The sequence below is a fragment of the Hyla sarda genome, chromosome 1 (genome assembly GCF_029499605.1).
Source record: "Hyla sarda isolate aHylSar1 chromosome 1, aHylSar1.hap1, whole genome shotgun sequence".
NCBI lineage: Eukaryota > Metazoa > Chordata > Amphibia > Anura > Hylidae > Hyla > Hyla sarda.
Window position 1 is genome coordinate 96,733,838 of NC_079189.1, and position 17,963 is coordinate 96,751,800.

The 17,963-nt window shown below is 42.3% G+C and overlaps 1 protein-coding gene and 1 non-coding gene across 6 annotated transcripts in view; both read left to right on the forward strand.

Annotated features, from left to right (window-relative positions):
* CRACD (capping protein inhibiting regulator of actin dynamics) overlaps positions 1-17,963 on the forward strand; it is a 192,041-nt gene that overhangs the window by 163,512 nt on the left and 10,566 nt on the right. For all 5 annotated transcript variants that reach the window (XM_056558411.1, XM_056558383.1, XM_056558387.1 and 2 more), the window contains 5 exons: positions 4,864-4,932; positions 5,159-5,332; positions 6,552-9,432; positions 14,406-14,596; positions 16,845-16,992. In XM_056558411.1, the coding sequence (XP_056414386.1) occupies positions 4,864-4,932; positions 5,159-5,332; positions 6,552-9,432; positions 14,406-14,596; positions 16,845-16,992 (3,463 nt within the window). The remainder of the gene's footprint in view (positions 1-4,863; positions 4,933-5,158; positions 5,333-6,551; positions 9,433-14,405; positions 14,597-16,844; positions 16,993-17,963) is intronic.
* LOC130337426 (U2 spliceosomal RNA) lies at positions 9,699-9,890 on the forward strand. The gene has a single exon (XR_008878308.1). It is a non-coding gene; the product is annotated as a U2 spliceosomal RNA (small nuclear RNA).

The following is a 17,963-nucleotide window of genomic DNA, read 5'->3' on the forward strand; positions in this document are numbered from 1 at the left end:
CCGTCAATACATAGGAAATGGACATAGGGGAAATGGAACAAACTGTACACATCAATATGTATGAACAATCAGTCTGACTGTAGAGATGATAGTACTACACAGATTAGACCGGTAACAACGGTAAGAAATAAAACATATAACATACAAAACTTAGCATGTACATATACAAAAAGGAAATACCTCCATCCGCCCTGACCCACCAATAGCATAGTACAGAAAAACCAGATATAAATCATGTGTCAAAGCTGCGTGGGGAATACATAAAGTAAATAACCAAAACAGAAGAGGGGAAGGGGTAATATACCATATAGGAATCATGGGGATGGCTACTTATGGAATCAAGGTGCGCAGGGTCCGTACCTCAGCAAGAGGGGAAGAACACCAGTCACCCTACACCCTATTTACCTGGACCTTTCCTATTTTTATAAATAATTAGCATGAACGGGAGAGTTTCGTTGATCAGCTTTTCCATTAAGAGCATGACGGGGGGCTGGGATCCATTCAACGAAGAGCCACAGTCTTGCGAGCCAGGAAAAGAGATTCCCTGAGTAGTACCCGAACATGATGGGGCAACACCTCCTAATCCAGGACACCAAATAAGCAAATAAGAGATTCACTAGGGTGTAGCTTGTACAAAAGTGGCTGCAGGACTTACGTCCAGAATTGTACAACATATGCACAGTCCTACATAAGATGCCAGAAGTCCGCCCTAGGTGCATGACAACGATAACATGCCGCCGAGTCAGAGCGACCCATAGCTAACAATCTAACTGGGGTAATATAACTATAATGAATAATATATAGTTGAATTAATTCGCCTGTACCTTTTCCCACTCTTCAGCAGACATCTCAGGTATATGGTCCCGCCAGCGCCATTTAGCCGGTAAAGGTTTTTGGGCAATTTTGGTCTGGATGAGGTGTGTGTACAATACAGAGATCAACCCTCTAGGACCTTGGGATTACAAAACCCTTACCAGGGGATAATCTGAGATCGGGGGGCTGCCCATGGGAAACTGCTCCTGAAGAGCATGTTGAAGCTGTAGGTATTGCACATTATAAGATTCTTGTATTTGAGTGAAGGACATGTGTATAGCAAAACATGTGTTATTGCAATCCTTTTCTGTGAGAAATACTTTATTTTCTAGAAAAATTTCAGGAGTGCCAACATTTACGGCCATGACTGTATATTTTCAGCCTGCCGTCAACCACCCACCTTGTTAGCCTCGGATGGATATGCCACATACAGCCACCCCAGTTCAGAACACCTCACAGCAAGCTCATCTTCTTTTCTAGAAATCTCTTTTTTAATTTAGGAAATGGTGGAGCAGAGACAACCCCTCAGATAAAAGAAAGGGACAAACAGTGCGCTCCTGTGTAGGATCCTTTGTCGGCAATGGAACACCAGAGTCAGTGAGGAATACACTCACCTGGTGTAGTTGTGCAATTTCCAGGCACAACACTGATGATCGCTTGTAGAATTTGCAACTGCTGTGGCTTCCCACGTTGGATCCACCAGCGTATTCGAATATGTGAAGAGCAGAGGAAAACAGAAGCTTGGGATCACGCTGTCGCAGAAATCACTGGATTCGGTGCATATCTTTTAGTTATATTTATTGTCACACAACGCGTTTCTGGATATAAACTGATCCTTTCTTCAGGCGTGATCACGCCTGAAGAAAGGATCAGTTTATATCCAGCAACGCCTTGTGTGACAATAAATATACCGTATTTATCGGCGTATAACACACACTTTTTAGGCTAAAATTTTTAGCCTAAAGTCTACCTGCGTGTTATAAAGCGGACGCTTTAAATCAATGAACTGCAGCGGCTTTGCAGGTGCAGAGACCTGCCATCGCTGCCGGCTTCTCTTTCCCTGCCTGTCCTGGGGTCTAGAGCCATGCTGCCGGCCCTTCTCTCCCCCTGGCTATCGGTGCCGCTGCCCGTTCTCTCCCCCTGGCTGTCGGTGCCGCTGCCCCATTGCTGGCGCCGATAGCCAGGGGGAGAGAACCGGCGCCGGCAATGGGGCAGCGGCGCCGACAGACAGGGGGAGAGAAGGGGCAGCGGCACCCATGGCCCAGTTGCCTCCCCATCCCTGGTTGTATAATTACCTGTTGCCGGGTCCACGCTGCTTCAGGCCTCCGGTGTGCGTCCCCTGTGTCGTTGCTATGCGCTGCGAGACGCAATGACGTCACTCGTCATTGCGCCACGCCGTGCAGTGCATAGCAACGATGCAGAGGACGCACACCGGAGGCCTGAAGCAGCGCAGACCCGACCCCGGCAACAGGTAATTATACAATCGGGGATGGGGGAGGCAACGGGGCAGCGGCGCCGGCAATGGGTGCTGCTGCCCGTTCTCTCCCGCTGGCTATCGGTGCCACTGCCCCATTGCCGGCACCGCTTCTCTCCCCCTGGCTATTGGCACCGGCAATGGGGCGCCGGCACCGATAGTCAGGGGGAGAGAACGGGCAGCAGCGCAGATAGCCAGCGGGAGAGAAGCGGCGGTAGCAGGGCTCTAGACCCCAGGAAAGGCAGGGGGAGAGAAGCGGGCAGCGACTGCCTCTCTCCCCCTGCCTTTCCTGGGGGCTTCTGCGGGGTCAGAAACAGTGTATCCGGGTATACGCATGCACACACACGCACCCTTATTTTACCAAGGATATTTGGGTAAAAAACTTTTTTTACCCAAATATCCTTGGTAAAATGAGGGTGTGTGTTATAGGCCGGTGCGTGGTATACCCCGATAAATACGGTAACTAAAAGATATGCACTGAATCCAGTGATTTCTTCGACAGCGCGATCCCAAGCTTCCGTTTTCCTCTTCACAACCCCTCAGATAGGCTTTCAGTGTTTCCCACATGAGGAGGAGGGGCATCAACTACATTAGCCTGTAAAAATATGTGAAACTGATCTGGAATTCTATCTAAAGACCCAATGACCATTTGCATTTTAATTTCCTACTCACCTTCTAGGAGCCATAACTCTCTTTTTTCCATCTACAGGGTTGTGAGAGCTTGTTTTTTGTGGGACCAATTTTACTTTGTAGAGACATCTTTCATATTACCATTAAATGTACAGTGGAACAAAAAAAAGTATTATTTGTGGGGTGAAATTAAAACAAAACAAAAAAAAATACAACTTTGCAAATTTTTAGGGCTTTCCTTTTTACTCAGTGTGCTTTACAGGAAACCTAGCATGTTATCTTTCTTATGTGGTCAATATGATTACAACAATAGCCAATTTATATAGCTTTTGTATTATTTTACTACTTAAAACAGTCAAACTTTTTTTTAAAGAGTACCTGTCATCAAACTAAACTTTTAATGTATTGTTTCTTATGTAATTATAAAACACTTTGCTATTACTTGCTGTTAAAATTCTCAAACTTTATATGTTTTTAATGTGATTATAAAAACGGCCACTAGGTGGCTCTGTTCTGTTCTCTGCCACAAGTCAAACAGTTAGTTTGGTCTCCTCCCAGCTTGGCATGAGACTAAACTCAGGAAGTGCGTGCGGGGCATGGCGAGGCACAGCTCTCCCAGGCTTCAGTGACATTGCGTCTGCTGGGGAACACCCACTTTCTCCTGCCAGGAGCTTACACAATGTGGGCAAGGCAAAAGGTAGGATACAGAGCTTTTTAAAGCTCTAAAAAAAATTTAAGGGCAGGAGGGGTGTTAGGAGTAGTTAGGGACTATAATCTGAGTTTGTTTAGAAAATATGGTTTGATGACCGGTACACTTTAAAATAATAAACATGCCTTTTTCTGACCACTATTACATTTTAATGTTTATATCTACAGGGCTGTGTGTGGACTAATTTTTTGTGCCATGATGGGAGTTTTTGACCGCTTTAATAAATTCAGACTTACTTTTTTTCCTGTTTGCTGTATGGGATCAATAACATTATATATATATATATATATATATATATATATATATATATATATATAATATAGGTACTCCGCTCCTAGACATCTTATGCCCTATCCTTTGGATAAGATGTCTGATTGCGGGAGTCTGACCGCTGGGAGACATGAGACATGAATGGAGGGGACATGGCATGATGTCACAAGGGGGTGTGGGCGTGGTGTGATGTAAGGACCACAGCCGCCCGAACCCAGCATTCTAAACATAAGGTCCAGAACGCTGGGTGCATTCACGGTGATCGCGGTGAGGGGCGATGATCGGAACCCTGCGATCAGACATCTTATCCCTTAGGCTATAGATGGTGGGTGCCAGATGCTAATAGCAGCCCTCACTCGGCTTGTGAGCTCACTGCATAGAACTGCATGATGAAAATTTTCATCACTGTGCGCCATGACGAAAATGTATGTCATAGACTGTTAAGGGGTTAACTTCTTACATTCCAGAATAATATTAGTTTATATAGATATGTGTAACATTTGGTGATTCCAAGATTCAAGATGACCATAGCAAAGCATTAGAGTTTTGTTGGTGAATTTCTTTATTCTGCCAGCGAACTAATATAGCGCAGTAAAGTGGTTTCCCATATATCCTACAGACAGGACTGGATGTGTTGATTCTTGATCCACACACCACTGGGTCCTTAGTGCTACAAAAGCCTAAGAACATAATTTTCCTGGTTAGGCAGAAAAGGTTTAACTTTTTAAATATTTTTCTATGTTTTGACACTAAAATATTTAACATCAAATATTTTCTTGATTAAAGTGGTCCGCCATGACTAGCATACCCTCGGGGTGACAAAGATAGAGCGTTATCCGGATCACCATGATCAGCCCATTGCATCTAGCATCATCCCACGTTTGCCTGCTTCTCATAGAAATATGCTTAGTTACTACTTGTTAAATATGAATTGACCATTCTCTGTTATTTCTTTGCCTTCATCCAGATTACTGGGTCACCAAGTTCTCATGGCACCAGGAACGCTCCTCAGCCAGAACACAAGACAGAGGAGAAGGTCAATCCTTTATTATCTTTATCATTCCTTTGTTGTAATCTATATATATATATATATATATATATATATACTCGGCTTGTGAACTACATGTTGAATTGATGTTTAGGGGACAGGTGGGTGAAAAAAATTAACTATCCATACATTTTGTAACAGGAACATGTGTGAGATTTTCTTGTCAATAAAAGAGACATATTCAATTTCTCCACATTTGCTCCATGTGTTACAGGTCACTCCAGTGAAATCATATCGAACAAAAAGACCATCTGGCACAATAGAATCTATTAATTTGGACGCTGTTCCTCGATCTGCTGCTTGTTTAGATAATAGTGCCGCTAAACACAAACTTTCCGTCAAGCCAAAAAATCAAAGAGTGTCAAAGAAACACAGAGGCATGTCCCAGGTAATGTCATCTGATCTGCTGACACGTACAGATGAATGCATATTTGATGTCTGTCATGTTTATTTAAGGGATTATTGCTGTTCCAATGCATGTTATAAAAAAAAAATGGTTTATTAAAAAAAAAAAAAAAAAAGATGCAACTATCCCACTGTCTTGAGTAAACTGCTTCTATGCAGGGCTAGGTGTTTACATAGTTATAGACTTCAAACTCTGGGGCAGATTTACTATTGCAAATGTGCCAAAATGTGCCATATTTTGTGCCTAAAAAGCTGTCTAAGATGACTTAAAGTGGTACTCCACTGGAAAACATTTTTTTTTAAATCAACTGGTGCCAGAAGTTAAACTGATTTGTAAATTACTTCTATTAAAACATCTTAATCCTTCCAGTACTTATTAGCTGCTGTATGTTCCACAGGAAGTTCTTTTCTTTTTGAATTTCCTTTCTATCTGACCACAGTGCTCTCTGCTGACACCTCTGTCCATTTTAGGAACTGTCCAGAGTAGGAGCAAATCCCCATAGCATACCTCTCCTGCTCTGGACAGTTCCTAAAATAGACAGAGGTGTCAGCAGAGAGCACTGTGGTCAGACAAAAAAGAAATTAAAAAAGAAAAGAACTTTCTGTGGATCATACAGCAGCTGATAAGTACTGGAAGGATTAAGATTTTAAATAAAAGTAATTTACAAATTTGTTTAACTTTATGGCCCCAGTTGATTTAAAAAAAAAAAAAAAAAAAAAGTTTTTCACCGGAGTACCCCTTTAAGGGTTAAATTAACTATCCTATATTTTAAGTGGACATATAAGTATGTGAGTCAAGGCTTCCTTTACATATGTACTTCATCGTCTTTTTTTTCCCATTGGTGCTGCAGAAAATGCACCGGAGGGAAAAGGAAGCAAGAACTGATCCCATTCATTTAAATGGGACAGTTCACAATCATCTAGTGTCTCAGTTTGGACGCTGGATGATTGGACACTCCGGAGTGGCACAGACAGGGGAAAGCATCTTGCAGCGTCCCCCATCCGGGGATCACAAATAATAGAGGCCAGATGATACACAACTGACGTCAACTGATGCACTTCTGGCATCAGTTGTGGCGAGTTTCACCCAGTTTTGATGGAGCCGGATGTCGTATATATGTTATTCTAGACTAAGTTTTGGGGGGTTAAAATATATGCTTTATAAATACTTTCCTTTATAAAACATTTATGCTTCCCTACAGGATTGTTACAACATAGAAGACATCGAACATGAAACTGGATTGAGCGTGCGTCGATCTCTTAACAAAGCCATGTACCACTCAATGGATATTTCCAGACAGGATATAATTGTTTCTAACTATTTTGAACGTAAAGCCCTTGGATTACCAATTCCAGAGCAAGGAAAAAAAGATTGGGAAGAAAAACATGAAGAGCCAGTCACTTCTAAATCTGATGTAAGTAGACAAACAGATAAAGAAAAGATGTTAGATGTTGATAAACGTAGAACAGAAGAGGAACAAAAAAGACAGGAGATCATTAAGAACATTGAGCTAGAAAGACTCCAGCATAAGATGAGAGAACAGAAGGAAAATGAAATGAAGGAGCAGCGTAGGCGTGAGGAAGAGAAGAAACGAAGGGCTGAACACATTTTGAAAGAATTAGAAGAACAGAGAAAACAAGATGAGCAAAAACAGCGTGAACTAGAGGAGCAGAAACGCTTGAAGTTAGCGGAAGAACAGAAAACTCGTGAGCTGGAGCAGAAGAAAGCACAGCAGCTAGCTGAGGAGCAGAAGAGGAAAGAAACAGAAGCACAACAGAAAGCTCTGCAGGAAGCTGTGGAGCAAAAAAGACTCGAAGCAGAGAAACAGAAGGCAGAAGAGGAAAAGAAAAAGCGTGAATTGGAGGAACAGAGAGCTCTGCAGGAGGAACAGAACAAACACAAGCTTGAGGAGCAGAGAATCCTTATGATGGCAGAAGAGCAGAGAGAGCGTGAACTGGAGCAACAAAAAGCTCTTCAGATTGCAGAAGAAGAGAGAAAGCGTGAGGAGGAGCAGCAGCAGGCAATTCAAATAGCAGAAGAGCAGAGGAAGCATGAACTGGAGCAGCAAAAAGCACTTAAGATTGCAGAGGAGCAGAGAAAGTGTGAACAAGAACACCAGAAAGCACTTCAAACTGCACTAGAGCAGAGAAAGTATGAAATGGAGCACCAAAAAGCACTTCAGTTAGAAGAAGAACATAAAAGGCATGAGCTACAGAGATCGCTTCTAGAAGAAGAGAAGAGGCATGACTTGGAGGAACAGAGCACCGATAAGGCAGCTGAGGAGCAGAAAGGGCTTGAAGTAGAAGTAGAGGAAAAGAAACTGGTACACGAGGAACCTTTACAGAAAGGCAATGCAATAAATGAGGGTGTTAAGAAGAATGCAGTAGAAGCAGGGCATTCCTCTCCAGAAAGAAGCATTATAGAGAAACCTCAGCCAGAAAAGCTGAAAGCAGAGGAAGCTAGTAAAGAAAATGATGTGGCGTCAAAACAGAGACAGAGTAATGAAGAATTACGATGGCAGGAACTCGATCAAAGGCAAAGACCCTTTACATTTAAGGTCACATCAGGTGAAAAGCAGATTATATTTGAAAAAGTTCATTTATCTCCAGTTACAGGAGTAAAAGAGCAACCAACATGCGCTGATACACCAAGCCCCAAAGAAACTAAAGCCAATAGTTCACATGCCCTTCCATCCTCCCAGTGCATTCCCCACACTGCAATTTTGGTTACAGGAGCACAACTGTGCGGTACAGCAGTAAATCTGAATCAGATTCAGGACACGGCTTGTAAGACGTTGCTTGGACTGACAGAAGAGAGGAAACTAGATATTGCTGAAACCAAAAATGAACGAGATAGTGGAGATCCTAAATATATCAGCTGTAAAACTAAATACACTTCAGAGTCATTGGAAAATCAGTCCGTCATGGCAGAATGGGCTTCCATTAGGTCGAAAATCTTCAGCAAAACTGAAAATGCTGCCATGACTGAGAAGAATAAAAGTGATCCTCCTGCATCTAGTGATGAGTGGACAGCAAAGGGTAAAGGTGAATCCCATAACATCTTACGAAAGACAGTGTCAGCAAATGCTAAATTTTCTATAACACCAGCATGGCAGAAATTTCCAGAAACTGCGAAAAACGTTGCATTTAGTACGGAGACCTCAATAATACAAACAAATAGGGAACATATAGAAACAGCGTTACCTGACCGTGCAGCCCAGGGACGGTCTACAGAAAGGGCAATGAGTGTCCAAGAAGTGGTGGCAAACAAAAGGCAAGTTACGATAGAAGATGGTGCAGAAGGGTGTATATTTTCTAAAGATCTTCCATCTTTCTTGGTTCCTAACCCACCTCCATCTCCTCGTCGTGGTCATTTAGAAGGACAAACTTCCCTCACTGCACACATGGTCAACAGTATAAGAAAAACTGAAAAATTAATCCAAACCACTGAAGAGAAAATGGCTCCATTTGGTATCAAATTAAGAAGGACACATTATTCCTTGAGATTTCATTCAGATCCACAGAATGATCAGAAAAGGAAGAAACGATATAGTGCAGGTGACAGCTTTGAAGGTATTCCTACTCCGTTTACTGCAGGAGATGAAACTGAAATAAGGACTTTACCCCTCAAAGAATGTTCAGTATCCCCTACTAAATTAAAGAAAGACAGTACTTGTAAAGTCTTGTTAGATTCCTCAAATAATGCATCTGAAAATGTGCATAGTACACTGATATCTCCAGTGATCCCAGATACAAGTCCCAATCTGTCATCACCCAACAAAGATAGAATAGCTCCCAAGTCACCGGTCATCCACAAGCCATCACTTGCTCCTAAACCATCCAGTCCAACTCCACCATCCTCCCCGCTTTATAAACTGAGTAAAACAGATGTAAATGACCCACATGACGAAAAGTGGGACAAAACTGAAACAGGACATGTAACCAATGAAGTTAAAGCCAGTGTTGCTTTACCTCCTTCAAAACATAGCGAAAGTATTGAATGTGACAAAACAGATAAAGCAAATTTGCCATCAATCCCTTGGAGAGAGAAGCCAGAAAAAAGACCAGAGAAAACTGGAAGAGGTAACATAATTTTATCTTAAATGCATATAATTTATTACAAGTTATGTTCTCATGCTATTTATAGATGTGACAGCTAAAATGGGTAAACAATCCAACAATAGTCATGTGTCCCATCAACTGCAACTACATATGAATAAATAAATAATATAAATGTTATTCTGCATTTGTAAGGGTTTTCCACTCTGCATTTTAAATTCATGTATATTTTATGCAGTCTGGTCAGGACCAAATTATTCCATTTGGCTACTCGTAAAAACTCCAACTATATCACTTCTCTGCCTTTTAGATAAGATCAAGTGTAGTATCTGTTCTTATCAGTTTAATGTCTGATACATCCCCTATCTGGGGACCATATATTATACGGATTTTTCGAGAATGGGGGCCGATTTCGAAGTTTGCTTCCATTGTCCAATGCATTGACCCAACATGGCAGTATCTTCGGGTATTGTGCACACAAAAAAAAAAAATCCAGTTATCCCACCACCGTCATTGCAAAGTTAACATCGCCTACCTATTACTACACTGTTTCCAAATCATACTTAATAGAAGCAACATTTTCAGATAATCAAATCAATTTAAACATATATAAAAAATCCCACACAATTCCATTTTTTTCTGTTTCTAAATATCTTTGGCATAAAATGCCCAGGAGCATTGCCCCACATAGGAATAGTGCCTATTTTGTACCCCTCTATTCCCCCATATAGCAGTTAGGCCAAATACAGCAGTGTGACACCATACTGAAGAGTTAGCCCTCATACAGCAATAGGCTCCCACCTCTATTCAGCATCCATATAGCAGTAGGCTCCCAGCAAAGTTCATTAGTTACCGCTACCAGGTCCAACTTAGCGGCAATGCGTTCTCCTCCTCTACTGCTCTGCTCCTCTTTGGCAGACAGGGAAAGGTAGAGACAGAGTCAACCAAACTTTTGTGTTCTGCAGGAAAACATAAACAATGATAAAATAGACCAAATGTTGTCAAAAATGGTCTATAAAACTCCATGACTATGCCACAACATACGTTAGTATATGTTTTTTTGGCAATATCTGTATCCCGGAAGTGAACACCCAAAAAAGGGTTGGCCTTAAAGGTCTGCACTAACCTGTTGGTACTGATAGATAGTGCAGGTGACACTGATGACAACGGTACTCACCTTGTCCCATTCCTTGGTGGGGATCTTCAGCAATTTCCTCTGTTAGCTCCAGTTCTGGCAGCCGGCTTGGGGCACGGGCGGAGTTTACTGACGTCACTGCTGCTGCAAGACCAAGCAGAGTGTAGCCGCGGATTGGGGCATGAGTGGAGCTTAGTGAGGTCACTGCTGCTGCTCCCTGCTGGGTCCCATTGTGAGAGAACATCAGTAAGCTCCGCCCATGCTCCAAGCCAGGTGCTCGGAGCAAAGCTAACGGAGGAGATTACCGAAGATCCCCGCCACGGAAGGGGACAAGGTGAGTACCGTTGTCATCAGTGTCGCCTGCACTATCTGTCGGTACCGACAGGTTAGGTGACACTGGTGACAGATTTCCTTTAAAAGTCTGAATTCTAAATGTTGGTGAAAGGCATAGGCAAAGCATATTTAGGAGTTGTATTTGTACATTTTTACTATACAAGTATTACATAATGCCTTAAGAACATCTTAAATATATCAGCTATCTCAATATTTTAATTAACTGTTCACCACTGTTTTCTCCTGGATGCATGCATCTGTGTTACTGGAAATAATTGTTGTGTGGCCCTGATGGCAAGTGTGACATCGGGCACCCCCATGGCTCTACTGAAATGAACTGTGATAAACACAGAAGTCCAGTTAAGAAGAGGCATGATGGTGCAGGTCTTGAAGTTGCTTCTAGAGTCCACCTTATTTTACTAGTAGCCAGTGGTAGTGATGAATGTAACTTTATTTGGATCCCATAAAACCGCATGCAAGCGGGATAACAGCCATCAAGCAACTCACAACAGGCGTGGACGCGTTTCGGGTATGCACCCTTCGTCTTAGCACAAATGTGCTAAAACGAAGGGTGCATACCCGAAACGCGTCCACGCCTGTTCTGAGTTGCTTGATTGCTGTTATCCCGCTTGCATGCGGTTTTATGGGATCCGAATAAAGTTACATTCATCGCTACCACTGGCTACTTTTGCTGATTCGTTGTTGTTCCTTGGAGTATACAGCCGTGTTGGGGATCCTGAGAGCCGACCATCTCTTCCTTTCCTTATTTTACAAGCATCAACTCTGTAACCCAAAAAATTATCCTTTGCATTTCCCTGATTATGTCTGTACTATAGGACAGAAAAATATAATAAATGCCTTATCGCCAACTTTTTATTGCCCTTACAAGCTTGGCTGGGAGTACAATGAAGTTGGCTGTCATATTCTTCTTTAGAACGAAGTAATTATTTTTCACACACATTTCCTCTAAGACGAACCTTTAACCTCTCTAGTAAATCTGGTAGTTTTCTTCATGCTCAGAGGTTATGTAATGAGTTACCTACCTACATGGAGCTTGACAGGATTCTTATGTCAGCGACAATACAACAAAACGTCTTGGCATTAAAGGGGTACTCCGGTGGAAAACATTTTTATTTTTTTTATCAACTGGTACCAGAAAGTTAAACAGATTTGTAAATTACTTCTATTAAAAAATTGTTATCCTTTCAGTACTTATTAGCTGCTATATACTACAGAGAAAGTTCTTTTGTTTTTGGATTCTGTCCACAGTACTCTCTGCTGACACCTCTGTCCGTATCAGGAACTGTCCAGAACAGGAGCACATCCTCATATCAAACATATGCTGCTCTGGACAATTTCTGATGCAGACAGGAGGAGTTGTCAGCAGAGAGCACTGTGGTCAGAAAAAAAAGAAATCCAAAAACAAAATAACTTTCTCTGTAATATACAACCACTAATATGTACTGGAAGGATAAAGAAGAAGATAGAAGTTATTTTCAAATCTGTTTAACTTTCTGGCACCAGTTGATTAAAAAAAAAAATGTTTTCCACCGGAGTACCCCATTTAAATAAATCAATATTACATTAACAGTATTGAGGATTGAGGAGATAGTTTAGGCTGTGTTCACATCTATTGGAGGATCCATTTGGAGTCTCTGCTGCAGACTCGGCAGTGAATGCAGTACAGTTTTTACAGGAAAATGACGTACAGAGCAAAAGACACAACAGGGTCCTTTGGAAGCAATGTCTAGGAAAATCTTCCATTTAGTTATTTTTTTTTTTACTTTTTTAAATGTGTTTGGGGTTCTGAAAAAAGGAAGTCCTATCTAGTACTTAAGAGGGCTATCTAGGTGCCAAAAGAGGTTTATATGTTTTCCAGAATCGGCATTCACATGGCAGAATTTCTAAGCAGAGAAATTCTACTCAGAAATTCGTAAGCAGCCTTCCATTGTTTTCAATGGGGTTCTGCTGCAACGTGCCCACTGCAGAATTTCCACAGCAGAAATTTCAAACTTGCTGTCTATGGAGAAAGTATATGTCTGAGCGGTCCTAGCTGCGGACAAAATGTCCACCCAGAATTTCTCTGGGCGGATATTCTGCCATGTGAATGGGCCCTTATAGTCCCCTGCTCCAGGATCAAATGGCATTATGTTGCAGAACGTGATAGATTGGAATGGTGTTTTTTCTTAAAGTAAGGGTGCATTCACACTATGGAACCTCTGCTCTGTAGGCGTTAACTGAATAGATCTGCACTTTGACCACTCATAGGGGGAGATTTATCATTGCTTTTAGAGCATTTTTTTTGTCTATGTTCTGGCGCAGTTCAGGCGAAAGCAGCATATTTAGTGACTTTTATGCATCTTTTGATATAGAAAGTTTCACTCTTTTTGCCTACCCGTAGAACTTGTTGACCATGCAGTGCTCACGTATTTATCATTTGCGACTTTTGTCAAAAGTTGCTATTTTGTGCGTAAAGGTATTTTTTTAGGCGCAAAGCTACAAAACCTACCAGTAGGCGTGAGAATCACTTCTACCTTCCGCAATTCAACCTTTAACTTCTTGGGGACAACAGCGTCCCACTCCCCTTCTATGAGACGAGTTCAGGAGCTGAGCGCGGGTCATAGCTGGGTGGTCCTGGCATCTATCTGCCACCAGGACCCATCTCTAATGCCAGACATCACCGATCACGGTGATGCCCAGCTTTAACCCTTTAGACACCACAATCAAATTTGATTGTAGCGTCTAAAATGCAAGTAAAAATATCTCGGCAGCTCTGTGAAAGTAAGTAAAAACACCTTACCTGCCAAATTCAGGACCCGGGAAAGTGTCTACTTCCCTCCCTCACAAGTGTTCAGAAAAGGTGTATGTCGTAAAGCTTTTCCCACCACAGCAGAGCTGTGCAAAATTTATCATCCTGCTGCACCTTCTTGATAAATAAGATGCACGCTAGTCAAACCCACCACCCAAATAAACATGGGAAATTAGCTCTACCGTAGACATTCTTTGAGAAATCTGGGCCATAGTGTTCATTCTTTCAGTGGAGTCCGGACTTTAAATTTCCTGCAGTGTGCTTGGTGCAACAGAATCCTACGAGCTACTCAGTTATACCCAATTTTGTCAAGTCCCAGATTGAGGTACATTTTATGTTATACAGCAACTGATTGCTCAAATTTATGGGAACGGACTCTGCAGTAAACATTTGACTCCAATGCTGGATATTTTAGATGGGTCACACTAGCAGATAGCATGAGATTCCAAACTCATGTTTATGACTAGGAGATAGAGGTAGAAAAGGCTCTGTTCAGATCACAATAATGGCCTCTGGTTGATGTATATGCCAGGAAAAGCTTCTAGCATATACCTCATGACCTTATGGCATATACATTGGGAGTTTTTATCTGTATATATGTCAGACAGAGACCATTATCATTATGTGAACATTTTCATATGAGCTTTTCTGAACAGGGCCTAACAATATCTATTTTCCTAACACAACATTACTTGAATGCAGTATCATTTGTTCTTACAGACCGACCAGTGCTTCAGAGCCGCCATTCGCTGGATGGCACAAGACTGATGGAGAAAGTTGAATCTGCTCAGCCGCTTTGGATCACACTTGCTTTACAGAAACAAAAAGGATTCCGTGAACAGCAAGCATCCAGAGAGGAGAGGCGACAAGCCAGAGAGGCCAAGCAAGCTGACAAGCTGGCAAAAGATATTGTAATTTGATTTATTATGGCACACATTACATAATACTTTAACCCATATATTAAGAGGTCTACATTCTTCCCAAAGCAGAACCACTCTTCCATAGATTTCAAACATAAGGCAAGAGCAGGAAACATAGCCTCGGCACAGCAAAACTCAGCTCAGCTATAATAACCAGGTGTGGTGATTCCAGCGCTGTGGTATGGGGTGCTATACGTGTGAATAACAGTTCAACAACATAAAAGGTATGTAAGAATAATCACGTAGCACCCACCATCCGTCTTAACTTTTCTTGCTTTATAGCATGTTCGTCTATAAACACTGGGTACAGCTCTGGTAGCAGCAGGGAGGGTAGACAGGTGCAGGAGCGAGACAACAGAACTGTTTCACGTCTAATGGCGCTTCTTCCGGACAGAACAAGCACCATTTGACGCGAAACAGTTCTGTCGTCTCGCTCCCTCCCGCACCTGTCTACCCTCCCTGCTGCTACCAGCGCTGTACCCAGTGTTTTTAGACAAACATGCAATAAAGCAAGTGCTACGTGATTATTCTTGTATACCTTTTACTCTTCCATAGATGCTGTCTGGCAATACAGCTCTGCCTCATTTACTAAAGCGCCACAACCTATGGAATAGTGCGGTATATGAAATAACTATAGATAGTTTTACCTATGCCCAGGCAACCTCTATATGTTTCTTTATGTTTTTATAGTCCATAATATCCAACACAATATGAATTAGGTGACAGATTCAGAGCTTATCAAACCTAAGTGTGGTGTCGGGGTGTGAGGTGCAGGGTAGATGCAGGGCAGATGTTATAGCCCAAGGGGCACATGGTTTTGACCCCTTCTTGTCGTGACGCCAGGGTGTGGTTTACCTTAACCACCCGAAGGTAATACCGCTGATCCTGGGTTAGCCAGGGGCAATGAAGACACCAATGCCAGATTAAGGATAACGGCAGCTTTACTGAGGCAAGACAGGTGATATAGTCTTTGCAGTACAGCCAAATATCCCAGTGAGGTGACCAGTGACACATAGGGACCTCGCAGGCTTTCTGGGACTTGCAGTAGTTAGACTGACTTTAGTGCAGGCCATGGTGACTACAGATGGACTTGACTTGACAGAGATGGTGAATGACAATATGATGACGGACTTGTGGCTGCAGGACTTTAGGCTTGAGGCCTCCAATGCTCTGGACACACACATAGACAACTGCACTGGACCTCAGAAAGGAAAGAGCAATGTGCTAAGAGAGAGAGTGCAACCCCTCCCCTTGTTATATAGGGGGGGCTGTGCAAAGAGCCCATAGGTCACTTGGGGGGTCACCTGGTCACTGGAGCCCTCTGGGTAACAATCATGTGGTACAAACATTAAAGCCACAGTACATTGAATGAGGCCAATCTATATACATAATGGGGGTATGCTGCAGGGGAGCCCTGGGGACATGCAAGGACTCTGCCTGACAGGACAGAAGGACAGTAGGGGCCACATCATCCCGTACTGGGACATCGCATAAGTAACAAATGCTTCTTTTTGTATTTCAATTGCTTATTTATGATAGAAAAATATATTTATTTTATTGTCAAACATTAAAGGGAAACTGACAGCTGGTTCACCCACACTAAACCTAATGCACAGGTTAAAGTACAGGTAGACCAGATTAAAAGCATGTATTACTCCCCTGGAGATATACAATGCATTAGCCTCCATTGCTAATATGTTAATTTCTGGCCTTGTGCAAAAGAGGCGGGACCGTGCATACCCAGCATCCCTGCCTCCTTTCCCTCTGCTCCGATATGCCCACCCACCTCAAATATTCATGAGACCCCGTTGTGAGTGCATGGTTGGGGAGCATATGGGAGCAGAGGGGATGAAGCCAGGGATGCTGGATTTGCAAGGTTCCTCCTCCATTGTGCAAAGGCAGTACTAATACATTGTATATCTCCGATATGGAGGAACCGTTCCAGGTGAGTAATACATGCTTTTAATCCGGTTCACCCGCACTATAACACTGTGTATTGGGTTGTGCAGGTGAACAAGCGGTTTCCTTTTAAACATAAATATATCACTCATGCTCACACATATTTAGGGAAATTTGATTAAAACCTGTCCAGAGGAAAAGTTGCTCATAGCAACCAATCAGTTCACTTCTTTCATTGTTCAGAGGCCTTTTCAAAAATGAAAGAAACAATCTGATTGGTTGCTATGGGCAACTTTTCCTCTGGACAGATTTTGATAAATCTTTCCCATTGTCTGTATAGGCATGCAATGTGCAGACAGGAGAATACCGAAGCAGATCTGGCTCCCTGCAGAAGCCCCAGGAAGAGAAGAAATGTGAGACAGTGGTGACTAGGCTCCAGCGAAGGGAACAGCTGCAGAAATCCAACACTCTTCCAACATCTGTCACAGGTAAATGAAGCCAGGAGATATAATCAGGGCTTTAAGGTGCCCATACACTACCGGGTGCACATTGTCGTGTTTATGAACAGCTAATGTGCAGCGAGCAATAAACTTAATGGGCAGCACAACAACGAAACGTCAGAAATGACATGAAAAAATACAGTCATGTATAGCACAAAAAACCATAGAGCAGGGATAAAGGGCCATTGCCATGAGTAAAAGGGCCATTAGGCAGACTCATCTGCTTCAGAGTGTTAATTTAGTCATCTATTGGCCCACCAATGCTAAAGGGGTTGGTTACCCAGGGATGGATAGAAACACAGAAGTAATTACTTCCAAAAACAGCACCAACCTTGTAAGTGGCATTATAACTTGGCTCCATTTGTGCAAACACAAATGATCTGACTGGACAGCACTGTTATATGTGAATCAGGGTTCACAATGACTTTTTGTTTCAGTTTTAACATACAGCATGTGTGACCCTACCCCTAGAATGCATAAAATGTGTATTTTCCTGCTGCATATTTTCCTACCCATTGAAGTGCTGCAATATACGACATGTGTGACCCTACCCTAAAAGGAAAAAAGTATATGTTAACGGATGCAAAGAATGCATGCTGCTGTATGCCATACAGCAGAATCCATTTCCCATTGACTTCCCACTGACTTATGGATTGCAATTTATTGCAAACATAGTCAATCATGCTATTGTGTACAGCATATGCAACATATGAAGCACACAATTGTGTAACTGACTATGCTTTTGTATACAGAAACATTAAGGCTAAGTGGTTTTTTTTCTGGCAGTTTTTGGAATACTGCCACTGCAGTTTTTGTGCCAAAGCCAGAAATGTATTCAAAAGGACTACGACATATAAAGGAAGGACTTACACTTCTCCTCCCTTATGGATCCACTTCTGACTTTGGCTCAAAAACTGCAGTGGCAGTTTTCCAAAAACTGCCAGAAAAAAAAAAGTGGA